This window comes from Theropithecus gelada, chromosome 13, assembly GCF_003255815.1.
Source record: "Theropithecus gelada isolate Dixy chromosome 13, Tgel_1.0, whole genome shotgun sequence".
NCBI classification, from domain to species: Eukaryota; Metazoa; Chordata; class Mammalia; order Primates; family Cercopithecidae; genus Theropithecus; species Theropithecus gelada.
Window position 1 is genome coordinate 89,541,897 of NC_037681.1, and position 25,162 is coordinate 89,567,058.

Genomic DNA, 25,162 nt, shown 5'->3' on the forward strand with positions numbered 1-25,162 from the left:
CATACCAGCCCACAAAGACTTGCTCATATGCCATGTTTACCTTGGAACCAATGTTTACCTTGGTATCAGGGTAAAGAGAAATACTCAGATGTAGTTAAAGAAAAGCAATAACTGTGATTACATAAACTTGCCTTTTTTCCTCCCTAAATGGTATCCAGATCACAGGAAACTACCCAGAACCCCTTATCATGGCAATAATTGAAAGGCATAGGACTATATAAACCAGATTTAGAAAATAAGTGGGACATGGAAAATTCTCCTATGCATGCTGTTGTGTGGGGCATGAGACACCATGAAACACCTTGTAAGTATATTTTCTAATTTCAAATGTAGGTGATTATGTTCTCAGAACCAAAATAGCCATGGAGAAGTTCTTTTTTCCCCACGGACTCTTCAAATTAAACTCAAGTAGAATTTAGAATTTTCAAATATTAATTCGAAAAAACATAGCCTCTCTGTTTTGGAACGTCTGAACAAAGAGTCTCTCCCAAAGGAGGTAATAACTAAGATCTTAAAGGTCCAGAATCCTTGGGGGTTACGTAGATATTAATATTTTAGGGTCCTCTCTTCCTAGACTTGTCTTATTTACAAATTTCCAGTGAAGGAAAGTTTCAGACATATTTAATATATACCAACCCTAATAGTTTCATAACATAGTGTTGCTATTTGCAGCTCATATATTTCCTCTATTAGCCTTGCAGTATCATGATGATTATTCATAGATGAGCTGTTTTCTTTTCTTTTGTATATGTATCTCGCCTTTGTTTGCTTTCGTTACATGTGGGATGTTGTGTGGGATATTGTGGGGTGGGGGAGAAGGGGAGTTCCTGAGCCTTCAGTAGACCAGATGAGGCTGAGGATGGAACGTAGGGAAACATTCATTGTGCACTTTCTCACCTTGTCCTGTTTCTGCTCCCACCAATTCTCTCTGACTTACTCTCTGATGATTAAAATTCCCTCAACAAGCAGGGTAGGCCACACTGAGAAGAAATTATTAACTGCAAATATTCCAATAATTAGTCACATTTAATTAGCATAATCTATTTCAAAATAAAGTGCAAATAAGTGGTTCATGGTCTTTTATTCTCAGGCAAAGTGGAGAATCTAGAGGAAAGGAAATCAGGAAGATATCAGTTTCCAGAGAGGGCAGAGAGGGAGTCTCAAATGCTTGGAAAGAGAGGGGAAGGTGCAGAAAAAGAAGACTGAGAAACTGAGGTCTCATCACTTATTTTACGATTTGGCCTGAGATGGTCCTTCCCCAGGTGCACATCAAGTGGCTGGGCAGGCTGCCTAATATTTAGCCCAGTGATTAGCAATACATGTAGAGTGAAGCAAAAGGTATCCCTGACTGAACTATATAAAGCTTTGTCTCCTGAGTAGCCAGCATATCAACCATACTGAGTGACAGTCTCCTGATACACTGGGTCCCCCACGCCATGAAAGATGATGGGAGTTAGAGATCATTTAAAGAAGGCTCCAGCCCCAGCAGGGCTTGGGGCTCTGGACTCGGAGTTCACCCGAAGCTAAGGCAAAAATGCCTTGATATTTGTTTCCATTTCAGTTTGCATCTTCTATCCTTGTGGTCTTCTTCCTAGCCCCATCCCTGGCCATGATAGTGAGTAAGGATGGAGAGAGTTCAACCTGTCTAGACCTCCTTTAGCAGAAGCATTTAAAAAAGTGATAATTAAGGGCAACCTTCTCAAATTTCCTGTGGGTACCTCTAAAACCTGCAAGGCATGGGCCAAGTAGGAACTCTGAACTTTCAACTTTTCTCATTGTTGCTTGGTTTTCTCCAGAACATCAGTGACAACCATCCTCTTAATGGATCTGTTGGGACTCAAATTATCCATATCAGTGCCTTTCAAGGTATGGTCAGCATCCGAGACAACAATGTTTTCAGTGAGTGGGATGGAATCCTAGACTACAAGAATGTAAGATGAGAAACTCATTCATTACAATGTGAAAGAAAGCCATGTCTGGTCCAAAATGTAGCCTTGTGCTTTTCCAGAGAAAAGAGGACATTTGCCTTCTCTAGGTTTAGGTCCTTGATGGACATGCACATTATTAGGTAAGGGAACAGCTTTTCTGCAGTTGCAGTGACTTCTTTTTGAGCCAAAAAATATAGGGGGAATTCCAGCTGGTCTATAGGGATCCTATATCCCCTATGTTCCTGTGAGGTGTTGACTGCAATCGGCCACTGAAGGTCTCTGATCTCAGAAGCCTCCGTGTCTTGTAACTGGTATGTGCTGTAGAAGTTATTTTGTCTTGACTCCTGATTTTAATGCTAATTTCCTAAGAAAAAGAATGATATATTTTCATTTTTAGAAATCTGACTGCAACTTGCCCATCACTTTCGATGGTAAGACCTAGCAAAAAGACACAATATTGAGAAGGCTCCACCTGTGTGCTTGGCCTGGCTCTCTGAAAGAAAAGCACTATAACCCCAGGGACATCACTCAGCCTTTGTGTGTCTCAGTTTCCCCATTCTGCAAATCAGCACCAATAGGTACCATTTCTACCTGGCAGGATTCTGAAGAGTTAACTGAAGTAGAAGCACACACTCCTTGTTCTGTCCGGCAAGGCCCTGTCCCATCTGGCCCCGCCCTCTCCCATCTGACCCCACCCCCAGTCACATCCATGACATCCCCTCCATCACTCTGGACATCTCAGGAGGGGCACCTCAGGCACAGGCTTTCTCTCTGCTCCAGCCTGTATCTGCTCTGCTCCCTTCCCTGACCACTTTCCTCACTAGTCACCTAACCCACTCCTGATTTCCTCAAGGTAATGTCCCCCGAATTCCGCTAGAGGGCACACAGTCTACACAGGCAAGTGATTTTTAACTCTGCTCTATGCCATGGAGACTTTTCTTCAAACAAAAATATTCCATGGTAGTCTGTGACATGGAACAGAAGAAGCCAGAACTACTCTGGCTGGAGAAGAAGCCAGAACTACTCCGGCAGGCGAACCTTAGCCTCAGTCAGACGCAGCTGGAGAACCACTGCTCTACTCCAGGCTGTGAGAGGCCAGATGAAAGGCCCAGGGACTCATGGAGTCAGTGGCAGACCCAGGGCTAGAATCTGAGTCTAGAGGGCCTGGCCCAAGGTTCCTGACAACCTCGTACGTTCAGAGAGCACTCCGTAATTTTCACAGTGCCCTCACCAGCTCTCACAAGCAGTTAGTTTCTCCTGTCATCTTTCACAGCACCCCTGTGGGAGAGGGGCTATCATTATTTCTGCTTTCAGATGAAAAAACAGAGGATTGTGGAGCCCACTGAGGACCATGATGGTTGCTAAGTGGCAGAACAGGACCTGCAAGTCAGCCTTATTATTAGATCTAACTCCCTATCCCTCCCATCCCACCTGTCCATTCATTGTGTGCAGACTGCCCTGAGAGATTCCTTTCCTCACCCACATCACAGGACAGTGCCAAAAGCCCCAGGAGTAGCAGGGCTCTGCACGTGTCAGCAGTCCTGATGCTGGCGTTTTTCTGGTGCCCAGAGTGGCACTCTGCTGGGTGCTGTACATCACAGTCAGAAGAGCAGTCGTGCCACACTGATAGAGAGTGGATGTCCATTAATATTGTGACTGCAGGAATGACGTGTTTCTGCTGTGCTGCTTTAAGGCCCTGTTGGCGGCTAACCTATTTAACAAGATAGCCTGTGTTCTGGCCAAGATGGACCAAGTAGTCTTCCCAAGTTTGGATGACATTAGCAAGGCCCTGGACAAGCACGTAAGTGAGGCCGGTTCACTGTGGTTCCCTTTTAGTTTGGTGTTTTCCAACTCTGCATCCAACCTCCTAGGACAAGGCTGTGTACACAGAGATACTTGGGTCAAGCTTGTTCTTAAGGCCCATGAAATTCTACCATCATACCAAGGACTCCAGGTGCAGTTGATGGCTCATTCAAGTCAAGTCATAATTTAATCAAATAACAGTTCTATGCGGTGATCTCATTTTGATGAATTCCAGAAGGGTTTGAGCTACATGTTAGTGAATATAAATTGTTGAATACAAATACCAGAGTGAATTGATAGAATATTCATATTCTCCTACCTTCTTTCTCTTCTGCCAACCCCCTAAACATATCCACACATATTCTCTTCAGTTGAAAATAAGCCCAGGACTGCTGAAGCTCTCTTCCCCTCGGCTTCTTAAATGACAAAAGTAGTCCAGTAAGTTAAAAACCAGCAGGTAGTCCTGGGCAAGTCATTGAAATCTGCTGTCATTTGCTTAAGCAGCCTGCACAGCACACTTGGCGGACACTAATATCCATGGCAGGAGGTGCTGACTCTCCGGGGGATAAAAAACGATACACTTCAGGTCACATAAAAATAAGGCAACTTATCAATTTTTTAAGAGAAAAGCTGAAAGTATCCCATCTGGTTTAACAAGCAAAAACATAATATAATGTAACAAAAAAATTAAAGCATTCTATATTTTCATTAGAGATGAGAAAGCATTAAAGAGCGAATGAATTATTAAGTTTAAAAGGGTGAAAGGAATGGACAGGAAAAGTCACCTGAATGCACGGGCAGATTTTTCTGGAGTAATGTCATCACCTTGTGGCCAGAGAGGATATTGCTATTAGAGACTTCAAGGTTCAGAGCTATTCTGGTCAATTTTATCACCCCATGCACTGCCTCCACTTACTCATGGGCCAGGGTCTCAGATCCTTTTTGTCCTGTCTGCTGTGCCACCCGCAAATGTTGTCTCATCATTTTGATGTGTCACCCCTTCCAGGCTTTTAAGCATTACCCATCTACTCGCGGCCTGACCCACACTGTTTTACCCAGTCGGGTCTAGAACTTAGCACGGTATGGAATGCCCATTAAGGACATGTGCAGAGATGACCCCACCTACTTTGCCCGGCAGCAAAAAGAAGGTATGTTAGCAACCAAGGCCAAGACCATGGGTGAGTCAAAAGGCACAGTATGACTTTTAGGTCATTGACAAATTCTAATTACAGTTGTTGGGTTTGTTCTATTTATTTGTTACTGGATATAAAAACAATGGGCCCTAGGATGTATTCGCCTCTGGTTGCAGAGATGATTTCCTGACAGCGGGGCTTGTTGAGAATGGGGAGCTAACTTAGCTTTATCGGGAGGTTAAGTTCAGTCATCTCATCAGTGGGATTTGACAGTGGGTAGATATCCTCGCTTGACCCAAAGCCTCATCGCCCCCTGCCCAAGCAACACAGTGTCCAGCATCCCATCATTAGAGTCTCATTGCTTTAGGATCTCCAGTTTCCTCTTCTGCAAGCTGCCCAGAGGTTGGAAGGCAAAACTCTAATAGTTATAGATCACTCTGGAAAAGGAACATCTCAGTGGCTGGCACTCCTGCTAGGGATGTGGTGGGGGAGCAGTGGTAACCAGTTGGGAAAACTACTAGGTAAGACTTGAAGAGCCGCTTTCTAGTCCAGATAGTCAATAACAACTTCCCATTAGGCTGCTGCCAGTCACTTACATCTTAATATAAGTTAACCCAATGAACAACGTTTCTTCATAACAGGAAGATCCAGCAGGAAAACAGGGAGAACTTAAGGGGCTGGGGTTCAGAAGGATGATCAAGGATCATCCTTTCTCCTTTGCCTACCCCTTGAATGGTGTACCTGAAAGTGATGGGGAGAATGGAACCGAGCTGGAAAACACTCTTCAGGATATTATCCAGGAGAACTTCCCCATCCTAGCAAGGCAGGCCAACATTCAAATTTAGGAAATACAGAGAACACCACAAATATACTCCTCAAGAAGAGCAACCCCGAGACATATAATTGTCAGATTCGCGAATGTTGAAATGAAGGAAAAAGTGCTAAGGGCAGCCGGAGAGAAAGGTCATGTTACCCACAAAGGCAAGCCCATCAGACTAACAGTGGATTTCTTGGCAGAAACTCTACAAGTCAGAAGAAAGTGGGGGCCAATATTCAACATTCTTAAAGAAAAGAATTTTCAACTCAGAATTTCATATCCAGCCAAACTAAGCTTTGTAAGTGAAGGAGAAATAAAATCATTTACAGACAAGCAAATGCTGAGAGATTGTGTCACCACCAGGCCTACCTTACAAGAGATCCTGAAGGAAGCACTAAACATGGAAAGGAACAACCAGTACCAGTCACTGCAAAAACATGCCAAGCTGTAAAGACCATTGATGCTAGGAAGAAACTGCATCAACTAATGGACAAAATAACCAGCTAACATCATAATGACAGGATCAAATTCATACATAACAATATTAACCTTAAATGTAAATGACCTAAATGCCCCCAATTAAAAGACACAGACTAGCAAATTGGATAAAGAGTCAAGACCTATCAGTGTGCTGTATTCAGGAGACCCATCTCATGTGCAGAGACACACGTAGGCTCAAAAGAAAAGGATAGAGGAAGATCTACCAAGCAAATGGAAAGAAAAGAAAAAAAAAAAAAAAAGCAGGCGTTGCAATCCTAGTCTCTGATAAAACAGACTTTAAACCAACAAAGATCAAAAGGGACAAAGAAAGCCATTACATAATGGTAAAGGGATCAATTCAACAAGAAGAGCTAACTATCCTAAATATATATGCACCCAATACAGGAGCACCCAGATTCATAAAGCAAGTCCTGAGAGACCTAAAAAGAGACTTAGACTCCCACACAATAATAATGGGAGACTTTAACACCCCACTGTCAATATTAGACAGATCAATGAGACAGCAGGTTAACAAGGATATCCAGAACTTGAACTCAGCTCTGCACTAAGCAGACCTAATAGACATCTACAGAACTCTCCACCCCAAATCAACAGAATATACATTCTTCTCAGCACCACATCACACTTATTCCAAAATTAACCACATAGTTGGAAGTAAAGCACTCCTCAGCAAATGTAAAAGAACAGAAATTAGAACAAACTGTCTCTCAGACCACAATGCAATCAAATTACAACTCAGGATTAAGAAACCCACTCAAAACTGCACAACTACATGGAAACTGAACAACCTGCTCCTGAATGACTACTGGGTACATAACAAAATGAAGGCAGAAATAAAGATGTTCTTTGAAACCAATGAGAACAAAGACACAATGTCCCAGAATCTCTGGGACACATTTAAAGCAGTGTGTAGAGGGAAATTTATAGCACTAAATGCTCACAAGAGAAAGCAGGAAAGATCTAAAATCAATACCCTAACATCACAATTAAAAGAACTAGAGAAGCAAGAGCAAACACATTCAAAAGCTAGCAGAAGGCAAGAAATAACTAAGATCAGAGTAGAACTGAAGGAGATAAAGACACAAGAAACCCTTCAAAAAATCAATGAATCCAGGAGCTGGTTTTTTGAAAAGATCAACAAAATTGATAGACCACTAGCAAGACTAATAAAGAAGAAAAAAGAGAAGAATCAAATAGATGCAATAAAAAATGATAAAGGGGATATCACCACCAATCCCACAGAAATACACACTACCATCAGAGAATACTATAAACACCTCTACACAAATAAACTAGAAAATCTAGAAGAAATGGATAAATTCCTGGACATATACACCCTCCCAAGACTAAAGCAGGAAGAAGTTGAATCACTGAGTAGACCAGTAACAGGCTCTGAAATTGAAGCAATAATTAATAGCCTACCAACCAAAAAAAGTCCAGGACCAGATGGATTCACAGCCAAATTCTACCAGAGGTACAAAGAGGAGCTGGTACCATTCCTTCTGAAACTATTCCAATCAATAGAAAAGGAGGGAATCCTCCCTAACTCATTTTATGAGGCCAGCATCATCCTGATACCAAAGCCTGGCAGAGACACAACAAAAAAAAGAGAATTTTAGACCAATATCCCTGATGAACATCGATGGTGAAAATCCTCAATAAAACACTGGCAAACCAAATCCAGCAGCACATCAAAAAGTTTATCCACCAAGATCAAATTGGCTTCATCCCTGGGAGGCAAGGCTGGTTCAACATATGCAAATCAATAAACAAAATCCATCACATAAACAGAACCAAAGACAAAAACCACATGATTATCTCAATAGAAGCAGAAAAGGCCTTGGACAAAATTGAACAACCCTTCATGCTAAAAACTCTCAATAAACTAGGTATTGATGAAACACATCTCAAAATAATAAGAGCTATTTATGACAAACCCACAGCCAATATCATACTGAATGGGCAAAAACTGGAAGCGTTCCCTTTGAAAACTGGCACAAGACAGGGATGCCCTCTCTCACCACTCCTATTCAATGTAGTGTTGGAAGTTCTGGCCAGGGCAATCAGGCAAGAGAAAGAAATAAAAGGTATTCAATTAGGAAAACAGAAAGTCAAACCGTCCTTGTTTGCAGATGACATGATTGTATATTTAGAAAACCCCATCATCTCAGCCCCAAATCTCCTTAAGCTGATAAGCAACTTCAGCAAAGTCTCAGGATACAAAATCAATGTGAAAAAAAGCACACGCATTCTTATACACCAGTAACAGACAAACAGAGGGCCAAATCATGAGTGAACTCCCATTTACAATGGCTACAAATAGAATAAAATACCTAGGAATCCAACTTACAAGGGATGTGAAGGACCTCTTCAAGGAGAACTACAAACTACTGCTCAATGAAATAAAAGAGGACACAAACAAATGGAAGAACATTCCATGCCCATGGATAGGAAGAATCAATATCATGAAAATGGCCACACTGCCCAAGTTAATTTATAGATTAAATGCCATCCCCATCAAGCTACCAATGACTTTCTTCACAGAATTAGACAAAATTACTTTAAATTTCATATGGAACCAAAAAAGAGCCTGCATTGCCAAGACAATCCTAAGCAAAAAGAACAAAGCTGGAAGTATCACGCTACCTGACTTCAAACTATACTGCAAGGCTACAGTCACCAAAACAGCATGGTACTGGTACCAAAACAGATATATAGACCAATGAAACAGAACAGAGGCCTCAGAAATAACACCACACATCTACAACCATCTGATCTTTGATAAACCTGACAAAAACAAGAAATGAGGAAAGAATTCCCTATTTAATAAATGGTGCTGGGGAAACTGACTGGCCATATGTAGAAAACTGAAATTGAATCCCTTCCTTACACCGTATACAAAAATTAATTCAAGATGGATTAAAGACTTAAATGTTAGACCTAAAACTATAAAAACCCTAGAAGAAAATGTAGACAATAGCATTCAGGACATAGGCATGGGCAAGGACTTCATGACTAAAACACAAAAAGCAATGGCAACAAAAGCCCAAATAGACAAATGAGATCTAATGAAACTAAAGAGCTTCTGCACAGCAAAAGAAACTACCATCAGAAGTAACAGGCAACTTACAGAATGGAAGAAAATTTTTGCAATCTACCCATCTGACAAAGGGCTAATTTCCAGAATCTACAAAAAACTTAAACAAATTTACAAGAAAAAGACAACCCCATTGAAAAGTGGGCAAAGGATATGAAGAGACACTTCTTAAAAGAAGACATTTATGCACCCAACAGATACATGAAAAAATGCTAATCATTGCTGGTCATCAGAGGAATGCAAATGAAAACCACAATGAGATACCATCTCACACCAGTTAGAATGGCAATCATTAAAAAATCAGGAAACAACAGGTGCTGAAGAGGACGTGGAGAAATAGGAACGCTTTTACACTGTTGGTGGGAGTGTAAATTAGTTCAACCATTGTGGAAGACCGTATGGCGATTCCTCAAGGATCTAGAACTAGAAATACCTTTCAACCCAGCCATTCCATTACTGGGGATATACCCAAAGGATTATAAGTCATGCTGCTATAAAGACACACGCACACATATGTTCATTGCAGCACTATTCACAATAGCAAAGACTTGGAATCAACCCAAATGTCCATCAGTGACAGACTGGATTAAGAAAATGTGGCACATACATACCATGGAATACTATACAGCCATGAAAAAGAATGAGTTCATGTCCTTTGTAGTGACATGGATGAAGCTGGAAACCATCATTCTGAGCAAACTATCACAAGGACAGAAAACTAATGAAATAAAAGAGGACACAAACAAATGGAAGAACGTTCCATGCCCATGGATAGGAAGAATCAACATAGTGAAAATGGCCACAAGGCCCAAGTTAATTTATAGATCAACGCCATCCCCATCAAGCTACCAATGACTTTCCTCACAGAATTAGAAAAAAGTACTTTAAATTTCATATGGAACCAAACAATGTGGGAACTGAACAATGAGAACACTTGGACACAGGGTGGGGAATATCACACACCAGAGCCTGTCGTGGGGTGGGGGTTGGGGGAGGGATAGCGTCAGGAGAAATACCTAATGTAAATGACGAGTTGATGGGTGCAGCAAACCAACACGGCACATGTATACCTATGTAACAAACCTGCATGTTGTGCACATGTACCCTAGAACTTAAAGTTTAATACAAATAAATAAACAAATAAGAACTTAAGCTTCTTGCTGAGTCCATTGAAATAATTTTTTAGTCTCTCTGGGAGTGCCTAAAAGTAGCTAAGAGTGAGCCCAGTGATCTTCCAAACAGGGAAATCATCTCTCTTCTTTTCCTCCTCCCTTGGGGCAGCCCCTGTCATTGACATAGGCTGACATATTCAGTGCTGCCTCTTACAACTGGGAGAAGGGGCCAGGGAACGCACAGACCCCAGAGTCCTCAGCTGAGCTATGTCCACTTGCTGCCCCTCCATGGCGTCCTGCCTTTGGGCAGACACTGCTATCTCTGCCACTGATCTGGGGAGCCTCAGGGGGCTTAAGAGGCATGAGCCCTCTGGACCCAATGTAGAAATAAGAAAAATGAGTCTCTCCTCACCCTTTGGCATCTCAATCATTCATGTATGCCCTGTGTATTAGTCTGGTTTCATATTGCTATAAAGAACTGCCCGAGACTGAGTAATTTATAAAGAAAAGAGGTTTAATTGACTCACAGTTCTGCATGGCTAGGGAGGCCTCAGGAAATTTACAATCATGGCAGAAGGGCAAGCAGGCATGTCTTACATGGTGGGAGGTGAAAGAGAGAGTATGTGAAGGAGGAACTGTCAGACATGTATGAAACCACCAGATCTCATGAGAACTCACTCACTATCAGGAGAATAGCATGGGGTACACTGCCCCTATGATCAATCACCTCCCAACAGTCCCTCCCTCAAAATGAAATTTGGGTGAGGACACACAGCCTAATCATATCACCCTGCAATGTATACCCTAGTTTCTTAGAGAAACTAGTGAAAAGAAAAGGGAGGACTTTTCTCATCTGTGGCTACTGTTGTTTTTATACTCAGTCCCCACCCACCACCCTGGGACCTGGAATATGAGTTCCCTGGGGACTGGACCAGGGACAAATTTGAGCCTGAAACATCACAATGTGATTGAACTGCTCCTCCCTCTCCAGAGTTTGTTACTGGATTAGGACTGTGTCCCAGCCCCCTCTTTCCTGAGCAGGTCTGCCCTGACAGAGTCTTTAGTCCTACAAATGGGCACTTGGAGGATTACCAAGAAATCTTTAAGTAATGTCTAAATCCCAGCTGGGACCCACTCAAAACTCTCTCGCAATAAATAAAACTGTCCTGCAGGAATTCCATCCTTGCTCAAGAGTCCTTTCCCAGAGAGAGCAGATCTAAAACAGAGGTCAAATTTCCTGGCCTCCTTGTTTCAAGAAAGGCACTCCATTGACAGACTTCCCTTTAGGGGGAATATCTTAATTTCCTTACTAGTCCTTTCCACTCCTGATGGTGTCACTTCTAATTCTCCCTGTCACTCCTGCTTCTCTGCAGCCTAGGGAAGAGCCAGCTGTGTCCAAGCTCAGGACCGTGGGTATGGGCGAGCTGGCTTGCCAGCCCTGGAAGGCAGCTGCCCAGTGTTCATTTTCTGGCTGCCTGCTCGCTCTGTGCTCTTAGTTTCCTTCCCAAGGGATCAGGAGCAGTGCACCTTATCCTTCCTGGAATGTGCTGCTTCTCCTTGTCCTGCTGTCTGCTTGGGGCAGAGAGACCCTCCCCACAACTTAACCCATATGTCAGTAGTTATTCCTGTGGAGGCCCTCCATTGAGCTGAGTTAGTTTGGGCGATGCTTTACACACAGGCAGTACCCCAGCCGTCCACAGCAGGCAGAGCTGTAGCTGTCCATTGACTCACATCCTCCCCATCCCTGAAGGGAGACCACAGCACTGGGTCCTCTGGCCTGGCTCCAGGCCACAGGCAGCTGGAACCTGGGCCTGTCAGCGCTGATAGGCTCTAGCCATGGCCAACTTCTGTGTATCTTGAGACTGCTGAAGACTGAGTGGGCCTCCTTTTTATTATGCGTTTTAAATTTTTAAAATATATTAACATTTTTATTGAGCTATACAATAAAGTGCAGATTTTAAGCGCACAGCTCAATGAATGTTTACATAGATACATTCAATGTAGTCATCAACCAGAGGAAGACATAGAACATTTCCAATGCCCCAGAAGGTTTTTTCATGCCACTCCCAGGCAATACCCAACCTCACCCTTGGCCCCCAGGGAGTGGAAAGGGAAAGTAATAGAATTATCCTTTAATTTATCCTTAGCATAATGGAATACGCTGAGGAGTTCTCAGCAAAAATCAAACACACGCTGGCAAGTCTCTTGAGGTGGGGGTCAACGGCAGACGGTAAGGGGTTGGCAAGTAGCCCCAGAATTCTCCCTATTGTGATTAGTTTGGGTCAAACAGGAGAAAAGAGAAGCTAACAAAGGTCATGAATAAGAGGACTGGATGATTGTCCATTGACCAGGTGTTGTGTACCTAAGGCCATGCCCTTATGGGTGTAGCAACAGTAACTTTTTAGAGGAAGACTGAAGGGTGAGCTGCATCATTAGAAGCAGTGAGGGGTGAATTCCTGGGCTGTCCCTTCTTGGGGTCATATACTGCTGCATGATCTGGAAGGGCCATGCTGCAGCCAGGGAATCCTTCCCTAGTGGTTAAAAGCATGCTGAGGAAATGGACTTACCACCTTAAAACAGGGTACACCTAGACCCTAAACCCCAAGAAGCACTTGATTCCATTCTTGAACGTGTGCTGAGCCCTTTGCTGCAACATCAGACATTTCCTCAAGAGCCAAGGGAGAATTAGGGACAGTGTCTGGACTGATAAGAAGGAACGGCAGGCCAAACAGAGCTGGGCAGTGAGCTTCGAGTGACAATTGCTTAAAGTTGTCCTAGGAACAGCCCTCGGTATTGGGTCTCCACAGCATGACTACAGGAATGTGGTGAGCCTGGAATTGTCAAAGGGGCTTTAGGGGTGAAAGAAGTGGAGACCCCAGTGCTGGGCTGGGCCCAGATCTAGAGGCATGTGTACTGATTGGATTTATCCAGCCTCTTTCAGGTGTATCTGTAAGGAATGCTTTCAGCTATGAAAAAAGAGAACTCAGTCACAGTGGCCTAAACAGACAGAGACTGATTCAGACTGATTCAGATCATGTGAGCACAGAGAAACGTAGTCCCAGCTGGTGCAACTCGGGAATAATGCAGTCAGACATTCTAGCTCTTTCTTTCTTTCCTCAATCTTCCTTCCCTAGGATTGTTGCCTTATGGTCCTAAAATGGCCAATCATCTCCTGACTCCTCATATCCTCATTGAGGGGAGGATGACAGGAACGCACAAAGGGCAAAGTCACATGCCAGCTGAGTCTGTTCCTCCTTATCAGGAATGAGAAATCTTTCCCGAAAGCCCCACTTAGCAATTTCTACTTACAACTCATTGGCAGGAACTGAGATCATATGGCCACCCACAGGCCAATCACAGGCTGAAGAAAATGATATTGCTTTATTGTCTTAAAAGAAACCAAGACTGATTTAGCCCAGGCCTTCTCAGTCTTGGCACTGTAAACATTTGAAGCCAGAACATTCTTTGCTGTAGGGCGGTGCCCTGGGCATTGTAGAATGTTTAGCAGCATCTCTGGTGTCTACCCATTAGCATACCCTCCAGCTGTAACAATCAAAAATGTCTCCAAACACCACTAGATGTCTTCAGGGGAGGGGAGAAAAATCACACCCCAGTTGAAAACTACTGATTCAGACCAATCATGATTAATTCCCTGGAACCAAAGGAATGTATTTTCTAAAATTAAGGTGGTGGTTGTGGTTGTTGTTGCTGCTACTTAAATTGGAGCCGTGTTAGAAGGAAAGAGGGAGGTGGGGAATAGGGATTGGGTAATCAATGGACTGGTTTTGCCACAGAATATTAGACAACTGTTACCAGCAACAGATGAATAAGCATTTCTTTTAAAGGTCATATCCTCTTTAGTTTCTGCCTGTTTGGGGTAACTTTATTGTCTTCAAATGGCTACTGTTTATATTTTTTTCCAGGTTTATAATTGTTATGGCAGGAAGGTTAGTCTGATATCAGCTACTTCATCATTATTAGAAGCTAGAAGTCTCAATATTTTATTAATTCACCAATTTATGTTTATTATATTTGAGTTAACAAATGCTTGAATTCATTCATTCAGTCAGTTATCCAAACAGATATTTGTATAATAAAGTATTTGTTTGGGTCCATGTGTTCTAATCCTGGGAGCTCTGAATGAACAAATCCTATTTAATTCTATCTCAGATGAGCAAAGGAGTTTGCATGACATGTGGCATGTCATTTACTGTGAGAAACACAATTGTATGGGAAATAAGAAAAATAAGAACCTCATCTACATGCCTCACCCAGCTTCCTGCAAAAGCTCCATTGGCACACTCATATCCTGGGCCAGGCTGCTCCTTCAGGCCAGCTTTTAAAACACACACACACACACACACACACACAAACATCAGTATATTTTATGGGCACAAATAAGTAAAGGAAGACAGAGGGACCAGTGGAGACACAGAGCAGGCAATAGACACACACACTGGTCATGTGTCCTTTTCAAGAGCTGCCCATTTGGGAGACAGTCTCACCCACCTCAAAGGTCTTTTTGCAGAGCCAGGGCCTGCAGCTCCTCCAGGTCTGGGGTGGCCTCAAGGTAGAAGGCACTCTCCCTGCCATAGCTCCTCTCAGGGCTGGGCCTCTCACTTGTCTTCACCCCAGGATGATGCCTACACAGTCCAGAGCTTCATAAACGCAGTTTCTCATGAACCAACCCACTCAGCTGTTGCCTTCCCAGGAGATCCATATGGAGCGAGGGACCAGGACCAAAGGGCTTCGTAGGCACTCCCTAGGTATTATTGCTGTGAATAAGCACCGGCTATTGTGACTCACTGACCTCGAAGAAGGGACAGGGCACATGGGACGGGATGCCTAGCAGATGTCAGAAGTGGTTCAAACATGCAGGGCAGCACATTACCGTCTGTAACTTAGAGACGCTGCCATGTCCAGTGGAGAGAGACTCAGGACACCAGAGGTTCATGAACAGCCAGCAGACACTCCCCACCAGCACCCCTACTGTTTGGCTGGGCTGGGATTACTCCAAACTTTAAATCCCTGGGCATTAAGGGATTAGGGATCTAATACTCTGAAAAGCAAGTTGAAGTCTGGGCTATCACTAGTGGGATCTGAACTGGTAGATCCCGTGGTGAGACAGGCAGTATTGTGTTTGCTGTCTCCCTTTGCTGAAGGCTTGGTGCCCTATGAGGGGAAATGGGAACAACAGAGCACCTAGATGAAGCAGCAAACACAATGCTGGATGTTGCCAAGCACACAGGTGTACCCCAGGACCTCCTGCACTTGGGAGCTTACAGGACCCCTCCTGCACTTGGGAGAAAATGGTACCAGGGAATGCCCACAAGGCCACATCTGAAGCAGCGAGACCTGCTGGGCCTTCCGAGGGCTATCTCTGGCTGAGAATTAAGGAAGTATCAACAAGCTGGCCACTGGGCTCATTTGTGGAATGGGGGTGTGAAGGTGGGTGGTGTGGTCTAGGGGCCCACATGGAAGACCTGGAGGGGTATTGGGATCCAGGAGACTGAGACAACATGGAGCTGGGAAGAGAACCAAGGAAACAACCCAGAGAGAACAGTGAAGCCAGACAGTATTTTCCTTCGGGAATCTTCTCCAACTGTAGAAGAGAAGCAGTCTACCTCCCCGCGGCCGCACCCCACTGGAAGCCTGCTTCCCTGTAACCCTCGAGGTCCTAGAATTGGCACCATGATAAAATCAGAAGGAGGGCTGGCCCTGAAGAAAGTATTAATAGTTCATCTCTGGATTTGAGGAGCCTGTGCAGGCAGGAAACAGGCTGGGAAATTCCCTTCATTCTGCCCAGGAGATGGCTAATTACAGAAAAATCCTGCCAAAGGCAGTCTGCAAGCCTTTCTCCGGAACTGGGACACAACTGCTTCCCTTCCCACCACACCCTGCCCCAGCCTGCACCCTGGGTGGTGCTATCTACAAGATGTGGGTAGGGGAGCAGCAGGGAAGAAATTAGCCTTCTCATTTTTAAAACTCATTTAAAAAGTGGCAATATCTCCCATGGAAAGTGGTAGTGCCACTTTTTAAGTGATTCATAAAAAGGGAAAGACTAATTTGTGCTTGAGTCCTAGTGTGGGCAAGAAGAGACCATGTACCGTGGGATGGGTCACTTTCTAAAGGTCACTACCCTTTGGGGAATGAGGAACAGAGCCGAAGTAGGCTGGAGTAACGATTTTACCTGTCCACTGCCAGCAAAGGACCTGTCACAGGAGAAAGGGGGTTGGGGAAACCAAGATGACAATGCCTATGAGTGTGGCATGGTTAATACTGTGTAAGGAGTAAGCTCAAAGCATCAGCCCCACTGGGAGGGGTTTGGAGAGAGGCGAAGCCCTGAGGAGGTTTTGCTACAGGGCTGGGACTATGGCCCAACCAGAATTAATCCCCTCCCACAAAGGATGCTCCGAAGAGCCTTCCGCAACTGAAAGGTCCTCCTCTCTTTCCTTCTCCCTCATTCTCCATGGGTTTCCAACGCTGGATACCTGCTCCTCCATCCCGTAGAAAGCTAGATTGCTCAGCTGGCTTGAAAATAAACTAGTCAGGGCACAGATGACCTAGACCTCTGCCTTTTCCCTACCGAACTAACATGCCTCTAGGTCCCCATTGTGGATCCACAGGGCCATTCCAGGCTGACTGTGCATTGGAGGGTACCATCAGTTCTCAGCTGGGCCACTAGGAGGAGAGAGCACTGCCAGAACCCGCTAGACTCTGGGCAGGGAGGCATAACTCAGCTCAAGCCAGCTTTTGTAGCGTGACCAACTCTTCCAGCATCCTGGGTGCTTTGTGGTGTTCGGTCTAGGTTTGCTCCTTCTCCCTGATGGCCCAGAGAGGGTCTCTGGCTTGAGCATCCAGTAAGTTAACAGAGTCGATATCTACTTTTTTCGGCCTTTAAGAGGGGGCTAATTATGGAAAAAATATAACCAAAGCCCCAGCTTCATTGTAGCTTCCATTTAGACACATTCCTTTTAGGGAGTGCCTGTTATGCTCCACTGACTGCTCCTAACATGTATTCAGCATGACAACAGCAAAGAGGAGAGTTAGGAAACAAATGCTAAAAATAGGAGCAATGCTACAAAAAATTAATGAGGATAATACATCTCTAAGCAGTAGATTCCAAAGGAAGTTACCAGTCATAACACCCCTTCCTATACCCCACCTTCCTAACCCTAATGCTGGCCACAGGATTGTGCCCCACATGAGCCAATCAAGATCATATACAAAGATTTTAAAATTAAAAGTAATTTGAAATTAGAACTAAAAGCAGTCCTTTTCTCTCTGATGATCAAGGTGGGAAGATGAGGACCAATAGTGGTTGACTATAGTGTAGTTGACAGTGGTATTGGCTCTATCCTCATGGAGAAACCCAGTGTAAGATACTGAGGTTGAATGTAGAGAGGAGAGTTGGGACACAGAAAGAGAGTGTGTGGTCACCTTCAGGCATCTAGTTCTGCTACTCAAGACCAGAATATCTCTTTTCTTCCATGGTTAGTTCTATGAGACAGTAAATTCCCCCTTGGCCTCAGCAAATTTGATTTGGTTTGCATCACTTGCAAACACCAAAGCCCCAGCTCAGACACTCTTCCGTTCATTTGGCACTTTATTATGCATTCTTTACTGTTGTTATCAAATGTTTTCATACAAATGCTTATTTCCCCAACAAGAAAATAACTTTGGCAGCTATGGTAGCTTTGCCTTGGGCCTCTTGCCCCAGCATACCTGTCCCAGTGCTGAGTACATGGAAAGTGCTCAAAATGTATTCATTGATGACCATTAAGAAGTAGATGTACAGTTTTAGAAATAAAAATAGTAAATGGCACATAGAAATTATTATTTTTTAATGTTATTAAACTCCTTTTACAAGACAATCAGAGGAACCCCAAAACTTTTGTGGCTAGTTTTCAACTGTATTTGAGTTTCCAAAGTGACGATAAGGAGAATTGGAAAAACCTATTTGTTGTTGCATTTTTAAAAATCAGCATTTATTTTATATGCAGGGAGTACATGTTCAGGTTTCTTTTTTTTTCTTTTCTTTTTTGAGATGGAGTCTCGCTCTGTCACCCAGGCTGGAGTACAGTGGCCGGATCTCAGCTCACTGCAAACTCCGCCTTCTGGGTTCACGCCATTCTCCTGCCTCAGCCTCCTGAGTAGCTGGGACTACAGGCGCCCGCCACCTCACCTGGCTAGTTTTTTGTATTTTTTAGTAGAGACGGGGTTTCACCGTGTTAGCCAGGATGGTCTCGATCTCCTGACCTCGTGATCCGCCCGTCTCGGCCTCCCAAAGTGCTGGGATTACAGGCTTGAGCCACCGCATCTTACATGGGAATATTGTGTGATGTTGATGTTTAGTATACACATCCCATCACCCAGGTAGTGAGCATGGTACCAGATAGTTAATTTTACAACCTGAACCTTCCTCTCTCCCTCCTTCCTCTAATAGTCTGTAGGGTCTATTGTTCCCATGTCTGTGTCCACGTGTACTCAATGTTTAGCTCCCGCTTATAAGTGAGAACACGTAGTATTTGGTTTTCTCTTCCTGCATAAATTTGCTTAGGATTATGGCCTCCAACTTCATCCATGCTGCTGCAAAGGACATTATTTCATTCTTTTTCATGGCTGTGTAGTATTCTGCGGTATATATGTACTATGTTTTCTTTATCTAATCTACCATTGATGGGCACCTGGGTTGATTTCATGTCTTTATTATTGTATACAGTGCAGCAATGAACATATGAGTGCGTGTGTCTTTTTGGTAGAATGATTTATTTTCCACTGAATATATACTCAGTAATGAAATTGCTGGGTCAAATGGTATCTGTTTTTTAAGTTCTTTGAGAAATCTCCAGACTGATTTCCAGTGGCTGAACTAAATTGCATTCCCGCCAACAGTGTATAAGTGTTCCTCTTTCTCCACAGCCTCACCAACATCTGTGGATTTTTTTACTTTTTGATAATAGCCATTCTGACTGGTGTGAGATAGTATCTCTTAGTGGTTTTATTGGTGTTTCTCTGATTATTAGTGATGCTAATTTTTCATATGTTTGTTGGTCACTTGAATGTCTTCTTTTAAGAAGTATCAGTTGATCTCCTTTGCCTGTTTTTAATAGTGTTATTTGTTTGTCACTTGTTGATTTGTTTAAGGTCCCTAAAGATTCTGGACAGATATTTTGCCTTCGTCAGATCCATGGTTTGAGAATGTTTTCTCTTATTCTGTAGGTTGTCTGTTTACTGTGTTAATAGTTTTATTTGCTGTACAGGGGCTCTTTAATTAGATCCCACTTCTTTGCCAAGGCTAATGTTGCCAAGGTTAATGTTGTATTTCCTAGGTTGTCTTCTAGGATTTTTATAGTTTGAGGTCTTTGAGGTCTTTGATCCATTTTGAGTTAATTTTTGTATATGGTGAGAGGTAGGGGTCCAGCTTCAGTCTTCTGCATATGCCTAGCCTGTTATCCCAGCACCATTTATTGAGTAGGGAATCCTTACCCCATTGCTTATTTTTGTCAGCTTGTTGGAGATCAGATGGTTGTAGGTGTGTGACTTAATTTCTGGGTTCTGTAACCTGTTCCATTGGTCTATGTGTCTGTTTTTGTACCAGTACCGTGCTGTTTTGGTTACTGTAGCTTTGTAGTGTAGCTTGAAGTCTGGTAGTGTGATGTCTTCAGCTTTGTTTTTTGTTTGTTCATTTGTTTTGTTTTGTTTTGTTTGCTTTAGGATTGCTTTGGCTGTTTGGGCTCTTTTTTGTTCCATATGAATTTTAGAATAGTTTTTTTCTAATTCTATGAAGAATGACATTGGCAGTTTTATAAGAGTAGCATTGAATCTGTATATTGCTTTGGGCAGTATGGCCATTTTAACAATATTAATTTTTCTAATCCATGGTCATGGATTTTTTTCCATTTTTTTGTGTCACCTATGATTTCTTTAAGCCTTGTACAGATCTTTCTCCTCCTTAGTGAAAACTGTATTCCTATATATATCATTTTGTTTGTGGCTATTTAAGAGAGTTTGTGTTCTTGATTTTACTCTCAGCCTGGACACTGTTGGTGTATAGAAATGCTACTAATTTTTGTACATTTATTTTGTATCCTGAAACTTTACTGAAATTATTCATCAGTTTTAGGAGTCTTTTGACAGAGTCTTTAGGATTTTCTTGGTATACAAATGTATCATCAGCAAAGAGAGATAGTTTGACTTCTTTTCCTATTTGGATGCCTTTTATTTCTTTCTCTTGCCTAATTTCTCTGACTAGTACTTAGAGTACTACCTTGAATAGGAGTGGTGAGAGTAGGTATCCTTGCCTTGTTCCTGTTCTTAAGAGGAATGGCTCAAGCTTTTGCCCATTCAGTATGATGCTGGATATGGATTTGTCATAGATGGTTCTTATTATTTTGAGGTATGGTCCCTTGATAGATGTTGAATGTTTATCGATAGCTTTTTCTGCCTCTATTGAGATTACTACGTAGGTTTTGCTTTCAATTCTGTTTATGCGGTGAATCATATGTATTGATTTGCCTATGTTGAACCAGGCTTGCATTCCTGGAATGAAGCCTACTTGATCATGATACATTAACTTTTTGATGTGCTGCTGGATTTGGCTTGTTAATATTTTGTTAAGGATTTTCACATCTATTCAATCTTGGGAGATTTTGTGTTTTCAGGAAGTTATCCATTTCCTCTATATTTTCTAATTTGTGTATGTTCATAGTAGTCTCTGAGGATAAGTACTTCTGTGGATCAATTGTAACACCACCTTTGTCATTTCTGATTGTGTTTATTTGGATCTTCTTTCTTTTTTATTCATCTAGCTAGGTGCGTCTATGAATTGTATTTATTCTTTCAAAGAAACAACTATTGGTTTCATTTGATCTTTTGTATGGATTTTGCATCTCAATTTCATTCCATTCTTCTCTAACTTTAGTGACTTCTTTTCTTCTACTAGCTTTGGGGTTGGTTTGTTCTTTTCTGTCTAGTTCTTTTAGGTGCAAGGTTAGATTGCTAATTTGAGATCTTCCTAACTTCTTTATTAAGGCATTTAGTGCTATAAACTTTCCTCTTAACAATGCTTTAGATGTACCCCAGAGATTTTGGTAAGGTATATCTCCATTTTTAGTAATTTCAAAGAATTGTTTATTTCCTCCTGAATTTTGATGTTCACGCAAGAGTTATTCAGGAGCAAGTTGTTTAATTTTCACGTATTTATGTAGTTTTGAAAGATCTTCTTGATATTGATTTCTTTTTAATTGCACTGTGGTCTGATATTAAGGTTCGTATGATTTCAATTTTTTTGAATTTATTGAGACTTTCTTGCTTACCTAGCATGTGGTTGATCTTGGAATGTGTTCCATGTGCAAATAAGAAGAATGTATGTTCTGTCTTTGTTGGGTAAAGTTTTCTGTGGATATCTATTAGGTCCAATTGGTCAAGTATCAAGTTTAAGTCCAAAGTTCCTTTGTTAGTTTTCTGTCTCAATGATCTGTAAGTAGGATGTGAAAGTCTCCCACTATTGTTGTGTGACTGTCTAAGTCTTCTTGTAGATCAAGAAGAACTTGTTTTATAAATCTGGGTGCTCCAATGTTGGGTGTATATATATTTAGAACAGTTAAAACTTTTTGTTGGATTGTACCCTTTGTCATTATGTAATACTCTTCCTTTTTTCCAATAAGCCTTCTGTGGTCCAGGCAATACCCTTCTTTGTCCTTCTTAATTATTAAGGGTTTAAAGTCTGTTTTATCTGATATAAAACTAGTGAATCCTGCTCTTTTTTGTTTTCTATTTGCATGATAAATCTTTCTCCAACTCTTTACTTTGAGTCTGTGGGTGTCATTACATGTAACATAGAGCTCTTGAAAATAGTGGATGATTGGGTCTTGTCTTTTTATCAAGCTTGATACTCTGTGTCTTTTAAGTGGGGCATTTAGCCCCTTTACACTTGGGGTTAGTATTGATGTGTGAGATTTTGAACCTGTCATTGTGTTGTTATGTAGACTTACTGTGTAGTTGCCTATAGTGTTTGTGGGCTATGTGCTTAAGTGAGTATTTGTGGTGGCAGGTGTTATTCTTTTGAGTCCATATTCAGCACTCCCTTAGGACCTCTTGTTAGGCTGGTCTAGTTGAAACTAATTCCTTCAGCATTTGCTTGTCTGAGAAGGGTTTTATTTCTCCTTCACTTTTGAAGCTTAGTTTGGCAGTGTATGAGATTCTTGGTTGGAATTTCTTTAAGGATGACAAAAATAGACAACCCCCCCCCCCACCCAACACCTGCATCTCTTCTGGCTTGTCAGGTTTCTGCTGAGACGTCCACTGCCAGCCTAATGAGAGTCCTTCTGCATGTGACTTGACCCTTCTCCCTAGCTGTCTTTAAGATTTTTTTCTTTTGCATTGACCATGGTGAATCTGATGACTATGTGCCTTGGGGATGGTCATCTTGTACATTATCTGGCCAAGGTCTTCTGTATTTCTTGAATTTACATGTCAACCTCTCTAGAGAGATTAGGAAAATTTTTGTGGGCTATGTCCCCAAATATATTTTCCAAGTTGCTTATTCTCTCTCCTTCTCTCTCAGGGATGATAATGAGTCATGGATTTGGTCTCTTTACATAATCGCGTATTTCTGGGAGATTGTGTTCATTTCTTAAAGCTCTTTTTTCTTTATTTTTGTCTAAGTTGATTCAAATAACCAGGCTTCGAGCTCTGAGATTCTTTCCTCAGCTTGGTCTATTCTGCTGTTAATACTTCTGATTGTATTATGAAATTCTTTTTTCAACTCAACAAGCTCAGGTTGGGTCTTTTGTAAAATTGCTATTTCATCTTTCAGCTCTTAAACCATTTCACTGGATTGCTTGGTTTCCTTGGATTGGATTTCAGTTTCCTCCTGGATATTTATAAGCTTCATTGCTATTCAGATTCTGAATTCCATGCCCGTCATTTCAGATTGGTTAAGAACAATTGCTGCGGAGCTAGTGCGCTCATTTGGAAGTAAGGGGACACTCTGGTTTTAATTGCTACAGTTCTTGCACTGATTCTTTCTCATCTGGGAGGGTTGGTATTCCTTTAACTTTGGTGTAAACTGAATATAGTCAGTGGCTTCATTTCTGGAAGTTTTCAGAGGGCTAAGGCTCTAAACAGTCTGTTGAATTATAGTCCTCAGCCTGGCAGGAAGGAAAATTAGCAGTTTTTCGTGTTGTCGTTTGGGCTGAAATCCAGTAGACGGCGCCTGAGAGCAATGGGCGGTAGCTGGGCTCTCATTCTGCCACCTGGCTCCTTTGTGTATCCGGGCCTCTGAGGCCGTGCTCTGTGGTGCAAGGATGAGAGGGGTAACCCCTCACCAGGTCCCCTCCTGGGTTTTGGGGGGAAGGAACCCTGATCACTGGCACTGTGGCCGCGACTTTTTGTTGTTGTTAGGTGTTCCAGGTCGTGGGGCTCCTTCAGGCAGAGGTCCAGCAGGGAGACAGGCCCCACCCTTACCGGACCAGCTCTGCAGAGGGAGGCACACCTAGATTCCACACCAGCCCACGAACCTGTGCGGCTCACCCCTCTCTGAGAGTTTTCTGAGAGTTTGGGCTCCTCTTCTGCTGAAGCACCGGGCCCAGTTCCGCACTCCGGAGCCACAGACCGTTGCCCTGGAAAGTACGGACCTGCTCACAGCTCCCTCCCTTGGACCCTGGGATCTGTGTGCACTGGGGGGATCCAAACAGCTCCCAGGCTGCCGGAATGCACTCAAGTGGAGCAAAGCACCCGGGATGAGCAGCTGAGGCTGCACTGTGTACACACTCCTGTGGAGTGGCCGGGCAGGAATCCTGGGAGGGACTGGCAGGCAGGTGGGCCTGCGGGACAGATATGCCCTAATCCCACGGGGAAGCCCTTCTTCTCCCATTCTGGTGGTTATATGGGGCCAGAGCCTCTCAGAGGGAGACAAGGAGCCCTGGGGGATGAGTGCTCCCGCAGAGCTGTCTCACAGACAAAGCCTCCAGCTCCGTGCCTGCTGAAGCCCTTTCTCCATCTAATCTCTAGTGAGAGTCCCATGTCAGCTCAAACGCAAAGGCCGGGGGTCTCTGCAGCTAGAATCCCAGAGGTCTGCCGCAAGAGAATAAATTGTTGTTAAAGTAATTCCTCTTTGCTCTGAATTTGCATTCAGCCGACCGTTCATGTGTGACCCAGTTTCACGATCTGAAATTTGTACACAATGTGCAATTTATTTGAAACATCAAAAGTTGCTTTTCTGCTATATATTGACTCGGCTTTTCTAGTTACGTTTTCACTCCTGTTACGATCTTCAGTATGGTGCATCTTTTCCTGGGTGTTAGGTGCTCCTTCCTCTCTCCCTTTCTCCTTTCTCACTCCAGGACAACACATATTATAATAATGTTTATTCAGGTTGAGTCTACTGCTTTGGTGAGTTAAAAGACATTTTAACTCATATGAATGGCCCTAAAAGCCTTCACCTGAGCATTCAAGTTGTTTGATAAGGGTATGCCATGTCCCTCCCCTGGCCAGGTCAATGCCACCACTATGTGAGCCTCTGCCCTACCCAGTTGCCCCCATATATTTGGATGGTTAGATGGGAAGCTGGTCCAGACGGCAGATGCAGAAATGGAAGTTCGACCCCAGCTGACTAGTCCGCATGTGACCCAGTAGTGTTATCTGGGAATTTTCACACATTATGCACCTTATTTAAAATTCTGGCAATTTTATTTCTTCTGTATAGTGACATAGACATTGCTTGTATTCCCTTTGCTGCTTTCAAAAAGCAACAAACACCAAAAAAA

The 25,162-nt window shown here is 42.9% G+C and overlaps 1 protein-coding gene across 1 annotated transcript; it reads left to right on the plus strand.

Moving 5' to 3' along the window:
- Positions 1-292: 292 nt before the first annotated feature.
- Positions 293-4,932, plus strand: LOC112604507 (gastrokine-3-like). Its single transcript, XM_025353526.1, is given in 5 exon segments — positions 293-304; positions 1,562-1,615; positions 1,797-1,931; positions 3,622-3,729; positions 4,738-4,932. Coding segments are annotated over 5 exon segments (504 nt in total).
- Positions 4,933-25,162: the final 20,230 nt, after the last annotated feature.